The following is a 22,994-nucleotide window of genomic DNA, read 5'->3' as shown; positions in this document are numbered from 1 at the left end:
TATTGGGTATATAAGTAAGTTAAAACTGATTTTCCTGTAGGAACTGAAGACATACTACTATGTAGGAGTTTAAAAAGCATATTTGGGGTGGATGATTCAAGTGAAGCTATGTGAAACTGTACTGGTTTTAGAAAGCATAATATTTAAACAGGTGGCTGCAGTAACAGAGTCAGAAAACTTGGGCTTTTGAGCTGTATAAGATTTTATTCTTAATCTTGATGGGTCATTTGAGCTGCTTTTGAAGTGTTACAGAGTTTGCTTAGAAGAAAACCTGTCTGGAGAAATGCAGGTGTGATCATGAAATCATACTGTAAAACATTTATTTATATACCTTGATATTTGGTTTCAAAATGTTTGCTTTACTGAATGAATCATTTGTCCTCCATAAAATGTTTAAGCTTTTCCTGCCTTCATACTTAAAATGGAAAGATCTTGAAATGGTATTGTGAGACAATGTTTTAGAACTTCTGCTTTTTAAACATTTAAATACTGCTGAAAGTCCTGCTATTCCTGGACTTGGAAAATACGTAAAATCTGGATTGATAGAGAATGCTGCACAGTTCTTTTTCCCTCTAAACTAAAAGAAAATAACAACTGCTTGTAGCTAATGCATATTCTTGGCAAAATTGGTGGTCTTTAATTAAAATATACCATTCCAAAGGCTCAGTCATAATTAAGTAATCCATGGCCTTCTGTAATGTTCCTTTCTCTGATGAATTTCACCCTGAATGTTAATGTAGGGAAAGAAGGCAGATTAATAGTACTTATCTTAATGGTGTGGAATTCATAACTCTCTCTTTGGGACAGTTAACTACTCTGTTGCTTCATTGCTTTCTGCATATATATGCTTGAACTTGGCCTGTGGTCTCCTTTGGGGCAGAGTCTCCGTCTAGGGATTTCTTCAACATACAATCCAAATTCAGCTCATCATTTTCAAGAATAGTTATTAGGAAAATTGTCTGCTTTTGATCAGTTTTCACAACACTTTTTAATTAGATGTGTGTCATATCTCATAAATTCAGGATCAGTTATTTCTCAGATATCCCAAATTATATACTTCATGAAGTAGCTTTGTATTTTAGGCTATTACTAAATCCAGCTCAGTTTAATCAGCTCCCTTCACGCTAGCATCCTTCCTGTACATACTAATGGAAAATAAACATCGTGATGTTTGTTTTTAGACAGATTACTGAAGCACCTGAGATCATACTTTAATTTTGGGTAGTCCGCAAATTCTTCTTGCCTTAAGAATTAGCACATGACTTCCAGTGCCCTTATTTCTTTTTACTTGGTTTATGGGTTATTTACATTGCATTAACAGAAAGGAATAAAAAAGCACAGATTATCCTTAAGTATATTACTGAACCATGACAACTATCACGCTCGAAGGGAAATCACAAAAATATACTGCATGTAGAGAAATTTAAAAGGATATCATATTGCTGTTATCCTTGAGTATTCTGGTGTAGGATTATATATATATGTGTGTGTGTGTGTGCCATCTGCAGTTCAATAACAGTAAATATGTAATGAGTTTATGAATAGTAGATAAACATTTAACATAGTTTTGTAAAAATATGCATGCATTTAACAATTGTTTGCAACTGTCAAAGAAAATGGTCTGATTTAGGAATATGTTTGTTTCAGTTCAAAATTCAAGTACAGTAATTTCACGATTATAAGCCACACCAATTATAAGCCTCACTTCCGGGTGTCAACAACTTTTCATTCTTTGTCCATACATAAGCCACACCTGATTATAAGCCGCACATTACAATACAGAGTGTGATAAAAGGTGTCTATTCTATCACCATCTGTTGAGGGTGGGGACAGTGATCCTTATCTCAACGGCAGATATTCTGCTAATGGGCCATCCATTGAAACCAGGCGGGGCATTGTTCTTTATCTTCTCACAACCCATCCTTCCTCCAGGGAGTCATTTTCTGCTAATGGCCCATTGAGTCCCACTGTGTGACTGATAAAATTACTTCATCCCATTGGAAACTGCTCTAGCCACGGGGAAGAGCTCAACATTTCTTACCAAGATAAAAACAGAGGTTTTGGGACACTAAGGGAGCCCCTTTCTCCACTGGACTCCAGAGGAAAACCGGATTTCTCCACATCACCACTGGACCTCCAGAGGGAAACTGCACCTTCTGCAGGAGCACTACTTCAACTGAACCACATCTGTCACTGCAGGAGGATGCAGTCACCATTTAATGGGACTGCTACCAACACCCTGCCTTATGGGGTGTCAGGTTGTACTCTGACTTTGTCAGGGTTTGGAGTTTGTTTCTTTGGAGTACTGTATTTCTATTTTAATTTCCCTAGAAAAGAACTGTTATTCCTAATTCCCATATCTTTGCCTGGAAGCCCCTTGATTTCAAAATTATAATAATTTGAAGGGGGAGGGTTTACATTCTCCATTTCAAAGAGAAGTTCCTGCCTTTCTTAGCAGACACTTGTCCTCCAAACTAAAGCAGCAACTTTTGGTTCTTTGTCCATATGTAAGCCGCACCTGATTATAAGCCGCACTTCAGTCAAAATGGTGCGGCTTATAATCGTGAAATTACTGCAGCTTCTTTGAAATAAGACCTGAGATGGGAGAATGTTGGGGTTGGAAAAGGACCGGTTGTTCAAAGTGTGAGTTTCTCAGGCTCTGGTTCCCCTATTAGTCCTACCACCATGACATCTGCTGTTGTCTGTGTGGCAGGGTTAATTGTGTCGCTGTCCAGTTTCCTGCTCAAGCTATGGTTCTGACAGTCTTTATCTTTTCATCTTGCCTGGTCCTCCCTCTTGCTGTCTTTACAATGAAAGAGAAATCTGAGTTTATTAATTTATTTATTTAAGCATTTGCCTAAAGCATTTGCAGCCAGATAGACTTCAGAGTTTCCAAATATTAAGTGGATTCAGTGTCAAAAAGCAGAAAAGATCGCAAAACCAGAAATCATACTTCTCAGTGTTTTAATGGTTTGTAGCTTAAAATAAAATGTGTGCCTTGCGTGGGGTTCATTCAACAATCTTTTTATAGAAGGAAAGAAGTCACATGAAAATAAAGAAACCTCATATGTGACCAGTTTCTTTCTTTAGTTTGAGAATTGATAAATAGATAATTCTTCAATAGTCCTTTAAAATGTTTCTTTAAATGCATTCTATTTTAGGGAAGTATGAACCACAGATGGTCATGAATTTCAAAACTTGATGAGTGAGTGGTCATTGCAGTGTACAGAACTGGTGGGAGGGGGGCTATATTTACATAAATTTGTATCAATACACGTATAATCCATGCTTCAAGTGGCCTGAAAGTATTGTCATATGCCTGTAGGGAAGGGCACAAAGGCAAATACCACAAAGTTCTCACCATTTGCTTTTCAAGCTGTTTTCCATAATTTTTTACATTAAATATTGTTCTTCTGTCTTCTGAAAACTTCTACTCTGTTATTTGTCTTAGAAAGTAGGTCTGAAGGTTCATTGAGGAAAAAACGCACCCTGTTTTTCTTTTCTGATGTGGTTAATATCCATTCCTCATAAGAAATGGGGTGAGGTACTGTCATAAATTCAGATGATTCTCAATACATTGTCAAATGCAAATTATTTTGGTTAATCTTCATCCCTAGAAGAGTCTGTCACTTTCTGTACTTCAAGCATTGCTCTGGTTGACCCATAGCTATAGAGGAGATGTGCCATGCTATTGTTTTGAGTACTTGGAGAACAATGTCTTGGGGATGCAATTTGAGGACCCTATTGATCACACACAGATCTATTGATAGGTAACTGTTAAGAATAATCTACCTAAGAGCATTTGTAATAGTACAAAGAGGTTGGTAGTTAAAATGATGATTTGTCAGGTTTTTTTGGATTATTTTTTAAGGCAATACTGTACGGTAAACATCTGCCTTATTTAATACTTTAACAAAGTGAGTTTCAACTATTGCTTTCAATTACTTCAACTCTCTCTGTTGATTTGAGGTCTCTTTCACTCTCAAAGAAGAAACTTTGCTTTTGTGTCCAAGGTGGCTACTCCCTTTGCTTTTATCCATTTCAGCCTCCTCTTTGGATATGTAACAATTGTCCCCTGCTAGCTTTTTAGTATACACATAAAATTTCCAGAACTAAATCAAAGAACTTCCACTTCCTTGTAAGCAAGGCTATGCTTTTAGCAACTCACATTTAAAGAAATGCAGTTATAACATGGATCCCTATGAGACATTTAGCCAGAAATTAATATTCTAGATTCTTTTGTCAGTTTCTTTTTTGTTGTTTCAGATTTTTGTTTGGTTTACTGAAGTGTCACATTTGCAAATACACTGTTATCTAGTTCATGTTTTTTTCTTTATACTGAGTATCAGATGGCAGCTATGACTCTTATCTTTTCACCTAATTAATATTGATAATGAGTATATCTTTGTTTTCATTATTTTGTTTCCTAAGGACTTCTATCTTTTGAGACACTTTTCGACTTCTGATACAAATATTCATGTTTTGCATCACATAATAAAACTAATTGCTCTGTTAGTTTAATCAACAGGCAGGGAAAGATATTCTCCTCTAAATTCTTTGTTGTTATTAGGATTTTATCACAGTTATCTGCAATGAATCAGAAGAGAAGGCTCTGAGGAGACCTTAATTGCATTCATTCAATACTTGAAGGAATCTTTTAAGACAGATGTTTTAGACCTCTTGCAGTAGGACAGAGGTAATGCTTTTAAACTAAAAGGGACTAGATTTAGACAAGATACAGGGAAGAACTTTTTATTGGAGTGGTGAGACACTGGCATAGCTTGCCCAGAGAGGTGATAGATGCCCCATCCCTGCAAACATTCAGTCAGGTTGAACAGGAGCAACCTAATCTAGTTTATGGTCCTACTCACTGCAGGGCGATTGAACTAGATGACCTCTAAAGGTCCCTTCCAACACAGACCATTCAATGACTCTATTATTCTAATGAGAGATTTCTGAGAATGTGTTTCCAACAGCTGCATCCTATATTACTGAGATACCAAGCCTGCTACTGCATTACATTAAACCACTATACCACTTCATTAACATTCAAAAACTTGCGATAAAATTTTTAAAATCAGATTTTTTTTCTGATTATTTTTCTTCTTTTTAAAATCAGAATATGATTTTGAAAGCAGTAACTATCTAATACATTTTTTAAAGCTTTAAGTATTTTCTTTGTGATGTTTCAGCTTTGTATTGTAAGTAGTACACATGGACAGTATATTGAAAACTGGGTTTCCTGCAAACTCTGATCATCCTTAGATGATAATTTTTTTAGTCAGTTCTTCAAATGTGAGTAGCCACTGAAATCATGTTTAAAATTTTCAGAGATGAGAGCATATTTGCTGACATTTTTAAAACCATCATTACTGTTTGACAGCTACATGGTTATGAAGCTGTCCTATTTCATTATTAAAATTCTTCATAGTTACTTTTAATTCCCAAATGATACCAGAAGTCATGCAAGCTTGAGGGATATTTTAAAATAAAGTTGCTATGAGAGGCAGTGAAGACCAATACTTAAAATATGATTCCTCCCCAGCATGGAACAGGTGTTTGTCATCAGAAGGAGTAGAATGAAATTTTTGGAAGTGGCTCTCTTCATTCCTATTAGGAGAAAAACTAAACAGTGTAATGTTGAAATAAAGACAGAAGGTCTCTATTCACAGGACAGTGATCACAACTGAATCAGATTACGCAATCTATTTTATACTTCCATACTTCTATCAAGTATTTTAACTTTGTCACTTATTTTCATAAATGTGAAATATTCTTATTTCCTTCCATTCTGTTATGTATATTTGTGCATGTATATATATGTGTGTGTATATATGTATATCACAGAATCACGGAATGACTGGGTTGGAAGAGACCTTCAAGATAATCAAGTCCAACCCATGCCCTAGCATCTTCACTAGACCATGGCACCAAGTGCCACATCCAGTCCTTTTTTAAACACATCCACAGATGGTGACCCCACCACCTCCCTGGGAAGACCATTCCAGTACTTTTCACTCTTTCCGTGAAAAACTTTTTCCTAATATCCAACCTGTATTTCCCTTGGCACAGCTCAAGTCTGTGTCCTCTGGTTCTATTGGTTGCTGCCTGGAAAAAGAGGCCAACCCCCACCTGACCACAGCCACCTTTCAGGGAGCTGTAGAGAGTGATAAGGTCACCCCTGAGTCTCCTTTTCTCCAGGCTGAACAAGCCCAGCTCCCTCAGCTGTTCCTCACAGGGTTTGTGTTCCAAGCCCCTCCCCAGCCTCGTTGCCTCCTCTGGACACGCTCAACCATCTCAAGGTCCTTCCTAAACTGAGGGGCCAGAACTGGACACAGCACTCAAGGTGTGGCCTCACCAGTGCTGAGTACAGGGGAAGAATGACCTCCCTGCTCCTGCTGGCCACACTATTCCTGACACAGACCAGGGGCTGTTGGCCTTCTTGGCTACCAGGGCACACTGCTGGCTCACGTTCAGTCAGTCCGCTGTACCAGTGCCCCCAGGTCCCTTTCTGCCTGGGCACTGTGCAGCCACACCGTCCCCAGCCTGTAACACTGCAGGAGGTTATTGTGACCAAAATGTAGGACTCGACACTTGGACTTGCTAAACCTCATCCTATTGGATTCTGCCCATCCATCCAACTGGTCCAGGTGTCTCTGCAGAGCCCTCCTACCTTCCAGTAGATCGACACAAGTTCCCAGATTAGTGTCATCTGCAAATTTACTAATGGAGGACTCAATATCCTCATCTATATCATCAAAGAAAATATTGAACAGAACTGGCCTCAGCACAGACCCCTGGAGGACACCACTGGTGACAGACTCCCAGCTGGATGCAGCGCTGTTCCCCACCACTCTCTGGGCCTGGCCATCCAGCCAGTTCTTAAGCCAGCAAAGAGTGCTCCTGTCCATACCACAGGCAGCCAACTTTTCCAGGAGTATGCCGTGGGAGACAGTGTCAAAGGCTTTGCTGAAATCCAGGTACACAACATCCACAGCCTTTCCCGCATCCACCAGGCGGGTCTCTTGGTCATAAAAGGAGACCAGAGGAGGTCAAACACGACCTTCCCCTCCTAAACCCATGCTGGCTGGGTCTCATACCCTGGCCATCCTCTGGGTGCTGTGTGATGGCGCTCACTATAAACTGTTCGATGACCTTACCAGGTACTGAGGTCAGGCTGATTGGTTTATAGTTACCAGGATCCTCCTTGCCCCCCTTTTTATGAACGGGTGTCACATTGGCCAGCTTCCAGTCATCTGGTACCTCACCAGTGAGCCAGGACTGCTGGCAAATGATGGAGAGCAGCTTCACAGCAAACTCATCTGCCAGCTCCCTCATCACCCTGGGATGGATCCCATCTGGGCCCAGAGATTTATGAACATCTAAGCTTCTCAGTAGTTCTCTGACTGCCTCCTCCTCCTGGATAACAGGGGGACCATTCTGCTCCTTGACATCATCTACCATCCCAGGAGGACAGTTGTCCTGAGGACAAGCCATCTTCCCACAAAGACTGAGGCAAAGAAGGTGTTAAGCACTTCCACCTTCTCCTCATCTGCAGTTACTAATTTTCCTCCCTCATCCAGTAAGGAACAAAGGCTGGACCTACTCTTCCTTTTACCATTAACATATTTGTAGAAACATTTCTTATTATCTTTTACAGAAGTTGCCATTTCTAGTTCAAATAGAGCCTTGGCACTCTAACTTTTTTCCTATATAGTCTAGCAGTTCCCTTAAACACTTCTTGAGAGACCTGACCCTCCTTCCAAAGATGATACATTCTCTTTTTATTCCTAAGTTCTTCCAAAACCTCCTTGCCCAGCCAGGCTGGACGTTTGCCTTGTCGATTCGCCTTTCAGCATACAGGGATAGTTTTTTCCTGTGCCCTCAAGATCTCTGTTTTGAAACATGCCCACCTTTCCTCAACTCCTTTGTTTCTAAGGGCTGCTTCCCAAGGAACTCTCTGAATAAGTCTCCTGAAAAGGCCAGAGTCTGCCCTCTGGAAATCCTGCGTAAAAGTCTGATTGATATTCCTCCTCATTTCACCAAATATCAAGAACTCTATAATTTCATGGTCACTATGCCCCAAGCGACCTCCAACCACCACATCTCACACCAGTCTATCTCTATTTGCAAACAGCAGGTCTAACATAGCCATTCCCCTGGTGGGCTCACCCACTAACTGCATCAAAAACTCACACACTCTAAAAACTTCCTGGACTGCCTTTATTCAGCTGTATTAAGTTTCCAGCAGATGTCTGGCAAGTTGAAGTCCCCTACAAGAACAATGGCTGATGATCCACAGGCATTCAACTTCATTGTCATTTATTTCAATACCTATGGGACCAAAAACCTCCCTAATATAAAGGGCCATGCCTCCAACTCTTCTCCCTTTCCTGTCTCTTTTGAAGAGCTTGTAGCCATCCAGTGCAGTGCTCTAGTTGGGTGAGTTGTCCCACCACGCGTCTGTGATGGCAATTACATCATAACTCTGCTGTTGCACCATGGTTTCCAGCTCTTCTTGTTTATTACTCCTGCTGTGTGCACTGGTGTACATGCTACTCAGCTGGGCTACTGATTTCACCCCTAGCTCAGGCTTACCACCCTTGGCCCTGCTTCCAGAGAGCCCAGCTGCACCCCCTTCCCCCCTCAAACCTAGTTTAAAGCCCTCTCAACAAGGGCTGCCAGTTTGTGAGCTAAAAACCTTTTGCCCTTAACTGAGAGTTGGATCCCATCTGGTTCCAGCAGCACAGGTGCCATGAAAGTTCCCCCAAGATCAAAAAATCCGGAATTTTGCCAATGACACCAACCCTTTAGCCACTTGTTAATGATATGAGTTATCCTATTCCTTTCACAGTAAATGTCAGCCACCAAGGGGACCGAGGAAAAGACTACCTGTGCTCCTGTCCTATCAACCACTTTACCCAGTGCCCTAAAGTCCCTTTAAATTGCCCTAACATTCCTCTTTTCAGTCTCATCACTGCCAACCTGGACTATTAGCAGTGGATAATAATCAGAGGGCTGGACCAGTCCAGGGAGTCTCTCAGTGATGTCCTTGACCTTGGCCCCAGGGAGGCAGCAGAGCTCCCTGTGGGACGGGTCCTGTCCACATGTGGGGCCCTCTGTTCCCCTCAGAAGGGAATCACCCACTACTACTACCCTTCTTTTCTTTTTGATGTAAGAGGTGGCGATCTATCTGACAGATGAATCATAATGGGGAGGCTCAGTGGGCAGATAATTTTCTTCTAAATCATCTAGCTGCCTCTCCAGCCTTAGTGGAATTTATAAGAGGTCATTCACAAAAAAATTGAAGAAATACAGTTTGGCTCACTGTCATATCAGACTTCAGTGAGATATACTTATGAGATCAGTGATTTTTATCTCTTACAAGAAAGAGAGAAATGAAAACTTTAGCTACATGAAGGTGTTCCCTGGTTTAGATTTGAATTGATTTTTCGAATGAGCATAATATGATTGAATTTTGAAAACAATAGATAGCAACCTACTGAGTAAATATAAATTACATGATCTGACACAGCATCAACCAGATTTTAACTAGTATGGGTGAATGCATTCTTTTGTATGCTGAAGCATCCAGTTATTCAAGTCTGAGTTGTTCTGAATCATGACAAGGATGGTTAAAGCCAGAATTATTCAGAGTAAACTGAATTAAAGCAGCACGTATGAGTTAAAAAAATAAAAATCCTGCATTCAAACTGAGGGCAAAACGTTTTCTATTTCTTTACCTTACTAGTGACTATTTTTCTTTCCATTTAGTTAGGGTGACAATTTTATCTATGCCTAAGAAGAGTATATATAAATAATTCTTTCAGAACATGGATATATTTAATTTTACTTGGCATGCTCTGGAAAACTCTTCTCAGTGTTTGTAGTTGATACAGGAGAGGAAGACAGAGAATCTCCCTCATTTTGTGCATATTGACAGTCCTTCAGGTTATTGCTTCCTTTATTGCTGTCATAGGTAGTTAACAATAAACACTAACAGCTTTAATACACTACAGGTTCTTAAAATAAATGTACAAAAGAAGCCCATTAACAATAGTTATTTGGGATAGAGGGCAGTAGATTTAGTTTTAGAATTAACATTTATTTTACAGTATTTCCATATAAAAAAGATTGTTTATGCATTAGGAACTTTGATGGACACAATTGTACCTTACTGGAGAAAGACGAAAAAGACTTTGCGTGAAGAAACTTCACTCAATTTGAGAAAGACTGAAGTAGAATGATTTGCTTAAGGCAGGCTTCAGTTTTCACTTTTGTAAAAACCATGCTGTGGCATGCCCTTGATTTTATCACCTCCCTTCTTAAAAATTATATCACCTGAGTAAATAAATGCATGTTCTTATTCCGCAGTAGCAGCAGTGTGAAAAAGAGCCCAGCATAATGCTTTCATGTTTGAAACATTGCATTTGCTGTATACATGTGCTTTGCCTAAATTTTTAACATTCCTTTTTACTAAAGCTACATACGTAAACTGTGCTATTAATTTCTAGCTGTTACTGTCTGCATTTTTCTGAAAAACAGGTTTTATTCTTACCTATCTGGCTGTGCCATTTTTAATCGATTTTTTAAAGAGGAATGGGGTTTTTTTTTGTTTTACAGAGTTACATACATGGAAGCAGCCAAGCTCAGTTTGTGGCGGAGTCACATATTATTCTTCTGCTGAGTATCCTTCAAACTGGTGGTAAATATTAAAAAACCAAGATGAGGCACAGTGTGCTGCTAAATAAAATTACTCTGGCAGTAGATGTCATTGAACATTTAAGCAGGTATTATATTTTGGCTTACTTATTATATGTTGGAATAATATTCATTGTTGTTGCTATTTACTGCCAAGTAACATTGGCTTTGCTTTTCACCTATGTGCACCTTGTTGTCTCCTTTGTGCCTGGTTACTGGTCTTAATTTCTTTTTCTTTTCAGTGGTAACTTTCCAGAGGCAAAAACTAATTTTCCTATTTTTACAATGTTTCTTATAATAATTAAAAATTCAATGAAAGAATTATTTTATTTATTTTTACTTATAAGAAAGGTATACAGAAATTTACCAGCTGTGCATGAAAATGATGTGTCCTCCAATAGTCCTTGGATTTTTTCCCCCCACCTAATCTAAACAGTTTACTACTACTTCTTGAAACAAATAACTCAATCACATTTGTTCTGACATCACCTCCTCACAGGAAGACTTTGAGACCTACTTTTACTTTTTCAGTCAGAGAAAGTTGACTTTGGGTTTTTTGGGGGTGGGGGGGGGGGGGCAGGTAGCTGGGTATTTTTCAATGAAAGTTTTAATAAATTTTCATTAAAAGACAACTCATATTCTCTCTGCTTTTTTAAACCCGGATTCTTATCAGTTTTATTCATTGAATGAGAACTCTAATAATCATTAACCATTTTTGAAGTTTAGTAGTTCTATCACAAATACCTTTCTCTGAGGGGAAGAAGTAAAAGAAAATCATATTTCCCAATCTTCAGTAATAGAGGGATCCAAGTTTTATGATCGTGGCTACTCTCTTGTTCTCTCTCTGAAGTTATGTTGCCTTAAAACCTGCCCTTCCTCTAACTTCACTATCTACCTTCATCTTTGGCATTTCTTATCCAAAGACAACACCATCATTACAACTTCATTACATTCATTTGCCTGGCATCCATTTGGCTACCTGTGAAACTTTAATATGCTTTATAAATATGCATTATTAATTTAGTTTCAAAGTTATGATCATATTTTACAGAGCAAATCTAATATTTGCAATTGGACTGGAATGCTGTTTCCAGTTCTCTGTCTCCCAGTACAGGAGTATTGCAGACTTTATTGAGCGAGTCGTGCAAAGAGACACAAAGATGATTGGGGGATTATCCTGTGAGAAGAAGCTGGGGGAGCTGGAACTGTTTAACTTGGAGAAGACTCTCGGGGAGATCTCATCAATGTGTATAGATACCTCATTGGAGGAAATGAAGAGGAAGGAGACAGACTTTCTCAGTAGTCCCCTTTGAGAGGACAAGAGGCAGTGGACTAAAATTGAAAAACAGGAAAATCAGTCTGAAAACTAGAAGATGCTTCTTACTGTAAGGGTGTGTAAATGGAAGCAGGTTGCCCGGAGGGGCTACAGTGTCCATCTTTGTAGTTTCCACCTGAAAACTGCCGAGTCAAAACTCAGTGATTATTGCTTTAAATGCTATGACTTTTAGAAAGTACACAGAGACAGGTATCACATCTCATATGAAAAGTTTCTTATTTATTAGATAGAGTATGCATCTTACTGATATTGTGTCATCTTTATGCTTTCCTTTGTAGAGCTGCAATTTATGTTTTCATGGTTTTCTGCTTTTCATGAACTGTCACAATTTAAATCTATCTAAAACAATCCCATTGACTGCTTGAGAATGAGAAAAGTAAACCCCAAAACTAGAGAATATTAAAAATAAACAAAAATTTTATTGATGACATATTTTCTCAGACTCAGGCATGAAAGTGATATCTTTTTGTTGCTAGATACTGTCTTTAAACCAGGAAGTTGGCTAACTACATTAATGCAGCTGTCTCAAAGAATACTTGCAGTGATGTTGTTCATTACCACTTGCAGAAAGAATTCTCTAAGGTTTCATTTCATGGCTCAGTACTGTTGAGATGAGTTTTTGGTCACACACAAATTTCACAAAAATCTTTCACATGAAATCTTGACAGAGTTTAAATGAAAATTAAGATTCCTTTATTCTTTCCATATTGCTAGTATTATGAACTGCTCAATTGCTTCTTCATTATTTTTTTATTCAGAAGATGTTGTTAGAAAATGTGGGAAATAGAAAAAAATATGCCAGATTCATTTTATCCTTTAGAGGACACATTGAATTTTAAAACAGGACATTAGTATTCCTGTTTCATTTGGTTGTTGTTTTTTTTTTTTACTTTGTAGTAGTAAGCTTGTCACTTCTTGCCAGATGTTGAAATGCAATGTTGTATTTCTCTATAAAGTGAATTTTTAATACCTTAGATGAAAAAACATTAATTTCCTTTTTATTTCTCCATTTTGTTTTAGATAGTGATTCTACCCCATCTGCTAGATGATTTCTATACAAAGATCTGATTTTCCATGCTGTAACTACATAAGTAGGACTTGAGTAAGAAGGACTTGTGAAGATGTCAGATACTCAGTTTAAGTAATTTTATAAAGCAAAATTAAATTCAGTAAAACCTATACAAAGTTACAGATTACTTACTAGGTAAATATATCCACATACAGTATACTCACCAAGGACTGGTAACAGAGCTGAACTTTACTGGCATGAGGGGTGGGCTGACCCTGGCTGGACAGGGGCACACCAAAGCCACTCGCTCTTCAGCTGGTCCGGGGAGAGAAAATGTAGCAAAAGACTCATGGGTTGAGATAAGGGCAGGGAGAGACTCAGAGAAATTAACTGAATTTACTACCAATCAAATCAGAGAAGAGTAATGAGAAATAAAAAATCTTAAAACAACTTTCCCCCCACTCCTCCCTCCTAGGCTTAACTTTACTCCTGATTTATCTACCTGGTCTCCCACAGTGGTGCAAGGGGATGAAGAACAGAATTTGTGTCCAGTTCATCACAATTGTCTCTTCCTCTCTTTCTTCCTCAGAATGAGGATTCATCGCACTCTTCCCTTGCTTCCTCCTGTGGGAGAAAGATCTCCACAAACTTCTCCAGTGTGAGCCTTTCCTGTGGGCTGTAGTTCTTTATGATCATGTAGCAGAGAACAGTGAAAAAACATGTTTGGATATCAGAGAATCATTAAGGTTGGAAAATGCCATGGTGCTAATATATTATACACTTCTATGTCTACTAGGCTATTACTTTGAGCAATTTTTGTTATGCAGACAAGATGACTCTTACTCAGTTTTGTTCTTTGGCTTCCCTTTGTCTTGTATTGCAGAGGTGACTTCAGGAAATAATCATGGAAGTCATGTAAGTGTTGGTTGAAAGGGGTCTTGGAAGACCACATGCTACAATCTTCCTGTTAGTGAAGGTTTATCACTAACACTGGAGTTTGTCTTTCTTGGTTGTGTCTGGTGCAATTTTTTCAAAACTTCAAGGATGGAGAACACATAATCTCTCTGGACAGTTTCAGATGTGAAGTTGTTTTTCATCCAGTCTGAGCCTTCCAAACTACAGTTATTGGTGCATATTCTGGTGTGAATTACAATCGTGTCTGACATAACATTTTTGCTTCCCTTTGGATTTCTTTTGCCAGCCTTATAGAATTGGTGGAATAGCTTTAGTGAAGCTTTCATTAAAAAATGAACAGAACACTCTATGGAATAGAAGTATGAGATCCATTATGCTTTAGCTTTTTATTGCCTCAGAATAAAGCAAAAGCCAAGGTTTGCTTTTATGCATGCCACATTATACCTCAATGTTCACCATAAATCAACAGGTTCATAAAAAATTTTAAAATTAAAAGATTTTTATCATTATTTCCAGAGAAAAAGTAATATGGAATAAGACTTAGGTATAAATTTAATTTGAGGTTGTATCCGTAAAAAATATGCTGGTCTTTTCAATCTGCTTACAGTTTTCTTTGAAAATGACCATTTTTTATATCCTCCCTAGAAACAACAAAACCTTACTATCATATGCAATTGAGAAGGAAGTTTTACATAATATATATCCTCATGTCAGCTTGAAAATCAGTGCTTCAAGTAACTGGGTTCAATTAACACACATAGTACTTTGGGGGTGTTGTAGAATTATTTCAGTATAGAGACTTTCTGATAAAGTAGAAAATTTTATCAAAAAGTCATTACAGAAATAGAAGTATAACTGCTGTAAAATAAATATGGCAGATGACACAAAGAAAACTTATTTAAATAAGAGCATGGAATAGATTTTTTTTGAGTGAATTTTTGTTTTGATAAATTGTATAAGAGCAGTAACCTGTGTGGAGCTGTGAATATGGTAGGCATTGTGCAGTCTGTAATTCAAGGTTTTGCTTTTGAAGGGTTCGAGAATCTCCAAAGACCCTAGGAGATAGGACTAGGAGAAATAACTGTTCACATTTGCAATCCTGGTAAGACAGTCTAATTGTGTGCTAGATACCCAATTCTACCATGCAAAAATAGCACATATCTAAACACATTTTGATTTAGCAATAAAGTTTTGCATCTTCTCAAGTTACCATTAGTTTACATCCTCACGTATTAATGCAGCAATGATTTTTAAGAACATAGGGAAAAATTGTGCAAAACAAAATAACCAAATTAAATAAATGATTCAGGGATTTTTGAACCAGATTGACTATAAAGAATGTTATAGCTTCTAGTAATCAATTAATAAATTCTTCTTTTTAATCCTTTTTTAAAATTAATTATGGGATAATATTCTATAGCAATGAATTTTCAGTGCAAACTTCATGTAGTATGCAGAATTTATTTCTTTAGGATATTTTTAGCCTATAATTTGCACAATTAATGTAGTGTGTGACTTTAGTATATAAGTCATGGGAAATAGTTCATTCTCTCTCTTTTTTCCATTCTGTTTGGAGTTTTATAGAAATTGCCAAAGATACTTCCCTTTTCTCCTTTCCAAGTTGAAAAATTCTACTATTTCCCCATGAAGAAGACATCCAGGCTTGTGGTGTCTATTCTTGCAACACTCTTCTGATAGAAATTGGGTCACAGATAAGAGGAGTCAGCAGAAATGATCGGGTACTAATAAAATTTTTTTAAATGCTGAGTAGTGTGACATTCTTGGAGAGACAAGAAAGAGAGCTAAAGACAAGGATATTGAAATACTGCTGCTAGAGTTATTAAGAAGACGTAAAGGCAGAAGAGAGATAACTTTGGAATGAAGAGCTGTCATTGCCTAAGAGAAATGACATGCAGTAAACTGCCCAATCAGTATTACTGTTGTAATTAACTACAGTTGAATACAGATAGTGCATATGACTGTTATAACCAAAAAGGCATTGAAGTGTGCAGTGTTCAGCTGTAAATATTGCTCTGGGTGTCAAGATACAGCAAAAAAGATAGGGAGTAATAATGTTGGATAAGCTGTGTTGAATTTGAAAGATTGCTTAAATTCTTTTATTCCTCCTTTTGTAGACACTACTCAGTATTTCTAATGAATTTTCATCAAGTTTTTATGTCATTCCCTTGAGAAATAAAACTGCTTTGAATATAATATGTCATTGTTTTTTTCCCTTTTTTAGTGACAGTGAATCCTTATATTAAGGGGTAAATTTAAAAGTAAGTATTTTCATTATTGAAGGAGTTTCAGTTATTGAGCAAACTATTTATTTATATATTTATTTTATCTCCAATACAGGAGATAAACCTAAACCATTATTATAGGAATTAGTAGTTATGATTAACCTGGTTAAACACATGCACCTAAGTAAGAATGGAAATGTCTTTTCAGTTTCCTAATTTGAATTTCCAAGACAAAGTTTAATGGGAGAGCTGCATAGGTGGATTGAAAAGGAAAAGGCCAAATATTTTTGGTAGCATTAAAATGACACCTATTATGAAAGAGATTTACTGTCCTACAGAGAGAATTTAAATTAAATGCCTTTGTGGTGTGAGGAATCTTTTCCATAGAGTGAGTGTAAAGAGATGACTTTCTGTATGTCAGAGTCACTGAGCATAAGAATCTGAAATTTTTAGTCAAAAGTCAGTAGAACACTCACTTAGCTCTCAGTAGTAAGATTCTATCACTTCTGCATCAATATGCATAATTAGTTGTGTGTTCCCCAGAAATTATATGGTAAAGTGAATGAAGCTGGTAACTAAAGCAGTGAGACAGGATTGTTGTATCCTTGATCTTAAGGATAGGAAAGAAATAAGACCATGGTGGATAGTTAGGACTAAAAGCATAACATTACAGCATATTTAAGCATGTTTCCTAATTAACTTTGGAAATCAACATCCAAAGCAGTAGAACATCTTGCACATTTTCTGTTATTTACTTGCATTAGCCGTCAGTACTGTCTGTTAACCTTGCAACTTACAGTAGTTTCACGAATACAAGCCGCACGGATTATAAGCCGCACCCCCGGTGCCTCGACAATGTTGCTGTCTTTGTCAATAGATAAGCCGCACCCCGAATATTAGCCGCACTTTCGTTCGTCGCGAGAATCCGTGCGCAGCTTTCACAAATTGGCCAATTAGTAACAGGATCGCGGCATAGCGGGCTTTACTGGCTCGGGGCGGGGCCAGGAAGGCTCGGCCCGCTCATGGTTGCCGACGGGGCCGGGTGGCCCAGCTCAGCGCCACGGCTCGGCGGGGCTGGCCGGCTGGTGCTGCCGCCGCCGCCGGGCTCGCTGGCCCCCCTCTCCCGTCAGCACCGCCCCGCTGCCGCGTTCGCTCGCCCGGCTGGCAGGGCTGCCGCCGCCGGGCTCGCCGCCCACCCCGCTGCCGCTTTCGCTCGCCCTGCGCCGCGCCTCGCGAGTGCCGCGCCTCGCGAGCGCCGCGCCCGCCCCGCGGCGCTTTCGCGAGCGGCGGCGGCGCTTCCACGAGCGGCGGCGGCGCTTCGCGAGCGCCGCTTTCGCTCGCCCCGCCGGCAGGGCTGCCGCCGCCGCCACCAGGCTCGCCGGCCGCCCCCTCCCGTCTGCACCGCCGCCGCGTTTCCTCGCCCTGGCCGGCACTGCAGGCCCCCGCACCGCCGGGCTCCCCCACGCTGCTGGCCCCGATTCTGCTGGGCTTCCCCCGCTGCCAGGCAGCCCCACCCGCCGGCCTTCCTGCTTCTGCCATGCTCCCCTGCACTGCTAGCCCCAGTTCTCCCGGGCTCCCCCGCCCTGCTGGCCCGGGCTCTGCCGCCCCCCCTGCCCCGCCCTGCTGGCTCAGGCTCTGCCGCCCGCCCCCACACTGCTGGCCCCGCCTCTGCCAGGCTTTCCCACCTCTACCGGGGCCGGCCGGGCTCCAGCTTGGTTTGGGGCTGCCGCGGGCTCTCACTTCCATGTTGGCAGCTTTTAGAATTTTGTTAATAGATTAGCCGCCCCGGAATATTAACCGCACTTCCGGGTTTCCACCAAAATTTTGGTCAAATTGGTGCGGCTTGTATTCGTGAAATTACTGTATGCTGATTCTTCTGGAAGCTGTCTGATTCCTCCTAAATGTAATGAAGCATAAGGAGATCATAGCTAGAAAAATCAAAACAGTTTTGTGTTACCTATGCCTCTTACTGCTTGGCCTTAAAACAATTCGTAATGTGACCCTTTAGAAAAGTCATTAAGGTCCCTTAAATGTGAGAGAGATATGCAGAGACCTTAAATTTACAGCTGGGCATTTGTTAACACAACATGAAACATAATTCATAATTTTTCATCAGCTAAATGCAGTACACTGGAATTGGTGAATACTTTAACAGATGGCATGTGTTCCTCTGCGTGAGTTTACCAATTCTGAATTTCAGTGATTTTCAACCATTTTTAATTTCTGGTCAAAATTTTCCAGTGGAAGTGCAGACTCCTGCAAAGCTAATTTAGCTGTCAGCTGCTCTGGCAATTGCCCCATTTTTATTTGCCTTTAGCAAATAGCTAACTTATTAGCCCACAGAACAAGAGGCATTCACTGACCACAGGCTGAAGACATTTTTAAGCATTTCTTTAGGCTTTAATTAATTACCTTAATGGATATTTTAATGGTTTAGAAACATATTTGCTTGAATGGCTAAAAGATGCAGAAATCTAGTCCAGAGTTAAATGTTTTACCTTTTGGATCCACAGATACCTTTTACTGAATGGAATAGAGCTCCAGTGCATTCAGCTGAGAAATAAATTATATTGCCTAGATCCTAGCAATGATGGAGAGTAAAACAACAGCCTAGACTCATATTGATGATGACTTACGGTGTAGAAAAAGAATGTGTGATATTCTCAAAAATATTTATAAGGTTCTTAGAGGAAGCAAGAGAGATTGTGTCTGCATGCAAGTATCAAGTGTGTGCTAAAAAACAGATGAGACATACTACGTCTAGTGTTTGAAATAAAGTTCTTGAAAATAAGGTAGATGTTTGTAATACAATATTAGAATAATGAGAGAAAATTATGTAGGCTCATAAATACTTAAAAATAACTCAAATGAAGTTTGTTCTAGGAACAAATTGTAGCTGTGTTGAAAAGCTAAATTAAACTGTTAAGAAATTCCCTCATTTAATTGCTTCTCTAGTATGCTTAACATAAATGAAAGTAAAGTACTGTTATACGTCTAGCTGTTCTGGAGGTTTTTATACTTCTGTGATTTAAATATTTATTTGAAATATATATTTGAAAATTTAGAGCAATGGATTACAAAATATAAGTAAAGCTAGAAAAAGATATTATGGGACAAACCACACTATAAAAATTTGTAAGATGGACAGGAGTAAACCTGAAATTATTTCAGATGTAATCTATACAACCAAAAAGGTCATAAATAATAAATGTAAAAATCATTTCTCCAGCGCTGTTTTAGCTGATCCTAAATGTGAATAATTACGATGTAAATCATCCTGAAAAACTCTGAATGCTTGATTAGTGATTTAACACAAACTTAATGAGGTATCTCTGTGCTCCCTTTTGCAGCTGAATTAAAACAGATCCCAGAGTCTTTTCCTTCTTCTGAAGCTTTTATACGGCCTTTCCATTCTCAGGTGTCTAAGGGCACCACAAGCACAGTGGTTCCATCAGATTATCTGTGGATTAGAAAGACAGGTTCATAAATGGAAGCTGAAACTAATAAAATTAGTAATAAACTTTTTCACTATAGGAAATTCTATATAAGTATGAAATCTATTATCTGCTCTGTTAAAATTATGAAAAAGCATCAAAAAAGGAAAGTGATATAGTATAGTTGATATTTCAATGGTTGAAATGCAAGCTTTCAGTTACTTGACTGCTGTGAGATGCATATTTCAAGGAGTTGAGGAGAACACCTGTGCTAAGACTTGTGTAATACTTCCTAAAATTCTTGAAAAACCAGTCAGTGTAGCTGAAGCCAGAAGGTTTTAAACAAAAACTATGTTCAGGGTTGTTGTTAGTATCATTACAACTGGATTTCAGACTATTAAAAATACTTAAATATAGTTTGACTGTGTACAATTCATCCATAAATCCATATTCAAATAAATCATTTTCAGATTATTCTCCACTTTTTCAACTTCTGATATAGGAATCATCCATCTTCAGTGAGACGATCAGCAAAGTAGCCCTCTTGTAAGGGACCAGCAAAGAATTTCTAATCGTCATCCACCCAGCAAAAAATCAAACCAAACCAACAACAAATATAACCAAAACAAAGAAAAAAAAAGAAAAAAAAGAGAAGACAAAACCACCATAGATCTTTCTGTTGATCATATTTCTCCTTGACTAAAATGTATGTGAATTTATTTGTTCCATGTCTGAAAAATTGAACCAGCAATTTTTAAAGATTGCATGATAATCTGTCCCCATTTTAGCTAAAAGTAAACTGAGCGCTGGCTCAAGTGGATGAATATTTTGTTCTCTAGTTTTTCTTGCTCATGTGTTATTAAGCAACTGTGTGCTCTGCATTTTAAAAGGTAGTTGTTTCTGTATATGTTTGTAATGCTAATGCCAGATTTTGCACCCTTGGCAGAAATACAAGTGAATATGAATGAGACCACCAAACTTTTTTCATGAAAGTAACCAAATGCTAGCCAAGCTGTTTTCTCTCCTTCTGTCATTCCTCACTTGCTACTAATTATGAATTTGTGATGTAAAGATATAAATTATATATTACATTAATAAACTTTGGAATGATCAGGTTTTCTTCCTTTTGGGCATTCTGTGATTAAATTTTCAGCTAAAGTATGCTAATAATAAATATCCCAAATTTACTAACAATTAGTTTCACTTAGTAGGATATCTATGATTTTGGATTTTATTGATCAAATATTTTTTGTTTTGGTTTGTTTTGTTTGGATTTGGTGGTCTATTTTTTTCTCCTACTTCTGATGAAATATTGTGATTGTTTCAGGGGTGAATATTTTATTGTTACTGCTGATAATTTTTTGTAAGCTTATAAATTGTGATGATCGATGTCTTTTTCATCCTACTTTAAAGCTGTTGTTCTTCCTGAATCGTAGTTTAACACCTTTTCAAAAGCCCTATGTAAATAATATGTTTTCAATTTTCATGAAAAGCATGTATCAGCTGGGAAAAGGAAAAGCAGAAGTTTCATATGTAAAAGTGTAATAATTTGAGAAGGTGTATAACAGTATTTACACCAAAAAAAAGTCAGTAGAAGTATACATTTATCAGAAAATGTGAGCATCTGAATTTAAAACATTTGCTTGCCATGGCTTATCTGAGTGCCACATTCCCCTCACCTTTTCAGAATAGTTTCATAATGCACAGTGAGGCAGATAAAGAGGAATTGGAAAATAAGTACATCTTTTGATGCATCATTTTTTGCAGATGAAAAACTGTCCAAGTAACCACTTGCTAAAATTTTACATTCTGGACTGTTAGAGAATTGCAATACTGTAAAAGATTATTTTCAGAGCTGGGACTGTTGCTTTATATTGTACAATATCAAAGTAGTGTAAACAGGTAACATAGAATGTTAGAAATGAGTGAAAAATAGTAACAAGCTGTATAATCTGTAGTAAAAAGCTAATTATTGTATCAAAATGACAACTCAGGTTGAATTTTTATTTTGGCATCAGAGAGCTGAAGCAAATAGCATGCACAGTTTTACAGTGTGGCTATGAAGCTGCTATCATTGAAGGTAAAAGGCAGCCGATGAGGCTGAAAGCTCAGCAATGATGACTGAAGTTAGAAAGCAACAACTGAAGCAAAAATAGTGACAACATGAGGGAAGCTTTAGGGGTAATGATGTGAAGCTCCAAAAGAGAGGGGAAGAAACCCAGCACAATTCAGGTGATTGCAGACCTATAATTCTCAGTTGCAGAACAAACAACTTACTTTTGTGAGATTGTTGTTCCTGATGGTAAGAAAAGTGAATTAAACTCATGGTCTGCTGAGAAAATAAGAGCTGTGTTACAGAAGGGATGTCTCCCAAATGGCTTTTTAGTGCGTAGGTGGTTGGTTTGTTTCTCAGAAACAGCCAGGTAAGGGAAATAGCAAAGAATCACATTATGTAGTGATACTGCATGAGATAGACAATTAAAAAAAAAATAAAATAAAATTTACAAGGCATTTCAAAACATTTGCAAAAATTAGCACTTCCCCAAGACAACCGGGTGAGTTACCTTTACATCTTAGGACTGAGGGTTTTTTTCCCATGACTGTTGAACTCAGGAGAAAAACACTAGTGTAAATCTAAATGAGAAATTGGTAAAATAAAGTTATTAGATAATGCTGCCTTAGTAACTTTTCTTTAATAGGGTAGAAATATATGTCGAATTTCTTTTCTCAGCCCTTTTTGTGACAACTGGCTCAGTTAATTCATTTTTATACTTTTGTAACATTGGAAAATAAAGAATTTAATGATTCTCATGAGATTCTCCCCAGTTTTTTCCCTACTGGAAGCATAGCAGTAGAACAGGAGATTCCCAGTCTCATATGCTCGTGAATCTGAATCTTAACAAGTAAAATTTTTAGAAAGCAATTGTTGTGTCATGGATTCTAAGATTTTTTTTTTACAATATTTTCCTTTTTTTTTTTAATATTTTGTCAAGTGCAGTCATAAGCTTCTGGAAGACTAGAACATAACCAATTATTCATAGAGTGGCTCTGTGCCTTGCAGCTTGTACATGTGTGAGGAATTTAATTTGAATTACTAGCATGTTTTTAATTAGAGCTTAACTTAGGACTGTAGGTAGATGTCTGCTTCAAAGAGGTGATGTTAAAAATTATATTTCCTTCATGTTGCCTATTTCCTTCTGCCATCTTTAACCATTGATGTTTACTTTTTAAAATCTTGCTATTCTTAATTTGACATTTCTCAGTTTGTGTATGAGAAATTTGGAAGTCAAACCTGAATAAGCTGCTCATCTCTGATGAAGTGTGATTGTGTTGGCATTGACAGTTCTAAATCCTTT

The 22,994-nt window shown here is 38.2% G+C and overlaps 1 protein-coding gene across 4 annotated transcripts in view; it reads left to right on the top strand.

Annotated features, from left to right (window-relative positions):
- The window catches only part of TUSC3 (tumor suppressor candidate 3), a 137,196-nt gene that overhangs the window by 102,543 nt on the left and 11,659 nt on the right, over positions 1-22,994 (top strand). For 3 of the 4 annotated variants that reach the window (XM_033060671.1, XM_033060668.1, XM_033060667.1), the window contains exon 7: positions 10,624-10,687. The exons of the other annotated variant lie outside the window; for it this stretch is intronic. In XM_033060671.1, the coding sequence (XP_032916562.1) occupies positions 10,624-10,687 (64 nt within the window). The remainder of the gene's footprint in view (positions 1-10,623; positions 10,688-22,994) is intronic. 4 annotated transcript variants of the gene reach the window in all.

This window comes from Catharus ustulatus, chromosome 5 (assembly GCF_009819885.2).
Source record: "Catharus ustulatus isolate bCatUst1 chromosome 5, bCatUst1.pri.v2, whole genome shotgun sequence".
Lineage (NCBI taxonomy): Eukaryota > Metazoa > Chordata > Aves > Passeriformes > Turdidae > Catharus > Catharus ustulatus.
The sequence above is the reverse complement of the archived record's forward strand: the minus strand, read 5'-3'. Positions and strand labels throughout refer to the sequence as shown.